This window comes from Mandrillus leucophaeus, unplaced genomic scaffold (genome assembly GCF_000951045.1).
Source record: "Mandrillus leucophaeus isolate KB7577 unplaced genomic scaffold, Mleu.le_1.0 Scaffold1, whole genome shotgun sequence".
In the NCBI taxonomy this organism is placed as follows: domain Eukaryota; kingdom Metazoa; phylum Chordata; class Mammalia; order Primates; family Cercopithecidae; genus Mandrillus; species Mandrillus leucophaeus.
In genome coordinates this window covers 15,668,766-15,673,021 of record NW_012098097.1, presented here as the reverse complement: position 1 = coordinate 15,673,021, position 4,256 = coordinate 15,668,766, and the positions used below count along the sequence as shown (strand labels likewise).

The 4,256-nt window shown below is 58.8% G+C and overlaps 2 protein-coding genes across 2 annotated transcripts in view; one reads left to right on the top strand and one right to left on the bottom strand.

The window, feature by feature from the left end:
* ARL16 (ADP-ribosylation factor-like 16) overlaps positions 1-879 on the top strand; it is a 12,023-nt gene extending 11,144 nt beyond the window's left edge. Inside the window, exon 6 of the transcript XR_001007612.1 lies at positions 849-879. The gene's annotated coding sequence lies outside the window, so the exon portion shown is untranslated. The remainder of the gene's footprint in view (positions 1-848) is intronic.
* Positions 666-4,256, bottom strand: part of CCDC137 (coiled-coil domain containing 137) — a gene marked incomplete at its 5' end in the record, with an annotated part of 7,455 nt that continues 3,864 nt past the window's right edge. Inside the window, 4 exons of the mRNA XM_011994474.1 lie at positions 666-1,336; positions 1,670-1,749; positions 1,978-2,060; positions 3,623-3,851. Coding sequence (XP_011849864.1) covers positions 1,127-1,336; positions 1,670-1,749; positions 1,978-2,060; positions 3,623-3,851 — 602 coding nt within the window. The remainder of the gene's footprint in view (positions 1,337-1,669; positions 1,750-1,977; positions 2,061-3,622; positions 3,852-4,256) is intronic.

The following is a 4,256-nucleotide window of genomic DNA, read 5'->3' as shown; positions in this document are numbered from 1 at the left end:
GCCGGGCAGAGGTGCTCCTCACTTCCCAGACAGTTGGCGGCCCGGCAGAGGCACTCCTCACTTCCCAGATGGTTGGCTGACAGCCGGGCAGAGGCACTCCTCACTCCCTAGACGGTGCTGGGCAGTCGGACTCCATTGCTGGATGTGTGACTTGGGTTTAAGCCTCTCCCTTCTGCCCTCATCTGGAAATGCTGACAGCCTGGGCCTCCCTCCTTTGGCACTGGATGGAGACTGAAGCCTGGCAAGGCCCTGCCCTCAGCAGGAACTGCCCCTGGGCCCCACTCTGTGACCCCGAGCTCAGGCCAGGATTTTTCCTTTACTTTCTCCAGCCACTTTGGGCCTCCCGGCTCTCTGAGCCCTGTGAGGTAGGTGACAACCCTGTTCCCACTGTTTTTTTTTTTTTTTCTTTTCGTGTATTTTTAGTAGAGATGTGGTTTCACCATGTTGGCCAGGCTGGTTTGAACTCCTGACCTCAGGTGATCCACTTGTCTCGGCTGCCCAAAGTGCTGGGATTATAGGTGTGAGCCACCGTGCCCAGTCCCCAGGTCCCACCTTAGTGTATGTATTGTCATCACGTTTCACCCCAAGCAGACCTTGGGTGGGCAGCCTCTGTGGGGACCACTCACAACTGACCTGTAGTCATGGTCGCCTGCAGAGCCCTTGCAGGTGGTCCAGATGTGCCCAGTGGCCCTGCCCCGAAGCGTCTTCCCTGCCCGTGGCCTGCTCTGCCTGATGTGCACTGTGCGCTCGGCTCTGCTGACTCCCAGGGCCTCCGTCACACACCGAGCCAGCCTTATCAGCTGTCTCACTAGTTGGTGTTCAGGGACAGGGACTCACCCCTTCCTAAGGTGCACCTGGGCTGAGACTCAGAATGGACGTTCAAAACAAAGACATGGCGCTGTGAGTGACACCGGGCCCCACGGGCCGTCTGTCAACCAGGCCTTGGCCCTAGTCCATCGGACACTCACCCCTTGCAAGATGTGGACCCGCTAGTGCCTAACGTGTAAACAAGTAGCTGGAGGCCCCACCCCACACTGCTGGCATGGCCTGCCTCTCCCCTACCCAGGTGTGGCAGCTCCTGGTGCCAGTTTCCCAGGAGCATGGCCAGGCCCCGGGTGTCTCTCCATCATGGCTGCGGCTCTGGCTTCTTCCGGGAAGTGAGGTGGGGTCGCTCCCCGTGCAGCAGCCGCCGCCGCTGCTTCAACACCCTGTAGGCCTGCATGGCCCGCTCTCTTTCCTCCCCCACAATCCGCTGGCGAGCCAAGGAGGCGGTCAGGGGCTGGGACACAGCGCTGGGGCTCAGAAGCATCCTCAGCATCTGCGATCTCCTGCCAGGCTGCGGGAAAGAGGGGAGGGTGAGGCACAGGCTGGGAAAGGAGGGGACGCCACAGAAAGCCTCACAGCACCTCTCCCGCCAGCGAGAATGCTGCACTCTCAGGCCACACACCAGACAGCGCACACGTTGGCTGAGGATTTTTTTTTTTTCTTGACAAAGGATCTCACTATGTTGTCCAGGCTGGTATCAACTCCTGGGCTCAAGCGATCCACCTGCCTTGGCCTCCCAATGTGCTGGGATTACAGGTGTGACCCACTGTATCCAGCCTGTCTAAGGCTTCTGTTCCCTGGCAGCACTGGGAGACAGACTCAGTTGTCCCCATGCCCCACTTACCTGGTCCTTGCTTACGCTCCTCCGGGGCCTGACAGTCAGCTCTGGGGGCTGCAGGACAACCTCTCCAAACGTCACCGTGTCTGGAAGGGCAGAGTACAACTGAGGACTGCTGCCCACAGCCACTGCACCCGACACCCAGCGCCACCACCCGCCCACCTCCCTCCCATAGGGCTGGGACAGAACACCAACTCATCCAGTGGTCTAATGGCTGTGGACCCCAGGTGCAGCCAGGGCTGGTGGGGAACAGAAGGCCTGTGCCCAGCCCCTGCCCGGACCACTGCTGACACCATCGCTTTGGGAGGAGCTACCTCGGAGCAACTCCTGCTCCAGCCTGTCGGCCGCCTTTTCCTCCTTTTTCCGTTGGACTTTATCTAGTCGCCGCCTCTGGAACCTGGGGAAGAAAGCACATGTCACTCGGATTCCTAAATTCTCTTTCCACCCAGGGAGGAGGCAGAGGCCGCCCCGCCCACAAGGATCCTCTGTGGCAGAGCAGGGACCCGAGAACAGGCGGCTGCCTCCAAGTCCCTGCTCCCCTCACTGCCCCAAACCCACTCCAAGTCCCCGCTCCCCTGACTGCCCCAAACCATAGCTGCCACCAAAGGAGGCTCTGAGCCCAGCAGGCCCCTCAGGGGTCCCCTCAGTGATTCTCAGCCGGGGACGGCTGCCTCCCAGGGAGCATCTGACAATGTGTGCAGACACGCGGGCGGTCTCATGGGCAGGGGCTACTGGCACCTGGCGCGTGAAGGCTGGGAATGCTGCCAAAGACCCCCTACAGAGACTCATCCAGCCCACCCGGTGCTGCTGTGTCTAAAGGGCCTGACACGCATCGTGTGTCCCATCTCCCTCACTGAGAATCTGGAAGCTTCACCTTCGGCGACAGCTCTGGAGATCACTGTGGCGCTAAGCTGTGTCTGGGACACGTTCTCTGGGATGAACTTTCATCGGCTAAGGTAATTGTAAGTAATACAACAGCCCAGAAACAGGGAATCTACAGAGCTGAAAGCAACCTCTCTAACCTTCAAAGTTTTTTTTTTTTGAGATGGAGTCTCGTGCTCTGTCACCAGACTGGAGCACAGTGGCGCGATCTCAGCTCACTGCAACCTCTACCTCCTGGATTCAAGCGATTCCCCTGCCTCAGGCTCCCAGGTAGCTGGAATTACAGGCACGCACCACCACATCTGGCTAATTTTTGTGTATGTGTTTTAGTAGAGACAGGGTTTCATCATGTTGGCCAGGATGGTTTCGATCTCCTGACCTTGTGATCCACCTGCCTCGGCCTCCCAAAGTGCTGGGATTACAGGTGTGTAATCTAAATGCTTAGTCAAAGCATTTAGAGAATTAGAAAGGTGTGGCCGGGCGCACCTTTTGTTTCAAGAAAGCTTTTGTTGAAACTGCCTCCCCATCCTGCCTACAGGGATGGGCAGAGGAGCTAATGCTTGTGGTGGGCTTACTACTCCTGCCAGCCACCATCCTTAGGAACGGAATGAGAAATCCATCTGAACCTGTGGCCACTCTACAGTCGAGGAAGGCCAGGCTGAGGAGATGCCACAGAGCGGCAGGGACAGCAGAGCCAGTACAGCCAGAGCTCTCGAGTCTCTTGGACCAGGAAGGGCCCCAGTGGAAACAGAACCCCCGGGCACGTCGCCCTCAGACCGATCCCCCAAGGGCGGATTTCCGCAGGGCCAGGGCTTTCTGGAGCTTTTCCTGTGAAAAGCAAGGACCAAGCGAGGTCTCCGCAGAGTCCCCAGTTCCACAGCCTCCTGGAGGCCACACCCTCGCTAGCTCCCAGCTGGACGATCTGACTCGCCAACTCCCAGGGCTCCAGCTTGGTTTCCCTGAATCCGGGCTGCCCCATAGCTACGAAACAAGGTCCCTGCAGAGGGCCATCATGGGAACCCAATGTCCTCCCTCCGGCTCCGGGGGCAGGCCCCGACCCCTCCTGCCTCCACTCACGCTTTTTTTGCTTTTTTCTGCTCAGACCTCTCCGTGGGAGCCGCCTGTACCTCTGGCTGCCGGGGGACCTGGTTCTTGCTGAGGAACAGCACGTGCTGGGCCTCTTGATGCATGCGCTGCATATAGGCCCCATCGGACTCCCCCTTCCTCTGTTTGAACTTGGGGACGGCAATGTCGGGCTCCACTCCCTTTGCCTCCTTCTCCAATGTCTTTCTGAAGGTCACCTGGGCTGAGGACAAAGGGAGGCCTCAGAGGAGACACGAGGCAGACAGTGGCAGGCAGGTGGCCCACGCTCATTTCCCCTCCCGAAGCCAAAAGAAGGGAAGACCAGGTTGGCTGGAAGCAGCCCAACGATAGCAGCTGAAGAGGATCTAGAATGTCCAGCCTGGCATCCCCAGGGATGCACAGCTGTGCTGAAAAAGGAAAGCAGAAACAACCTAAATGCCCACCCCTAGGTGGCTGGTTGAATGAATTCTCCTCTGAGCACCCACAGACTCCACCACACAGCTGCTGAAGGAAGCCCAGCGGAGCTACACATAGAAACGTGGGCAGACCTACGACACCACTGTGAACACAAGCGCAGGACCCGAGGCGAGTGTAGAACACAGCAGTGGACAGTGCCGTGTAGAGCGGG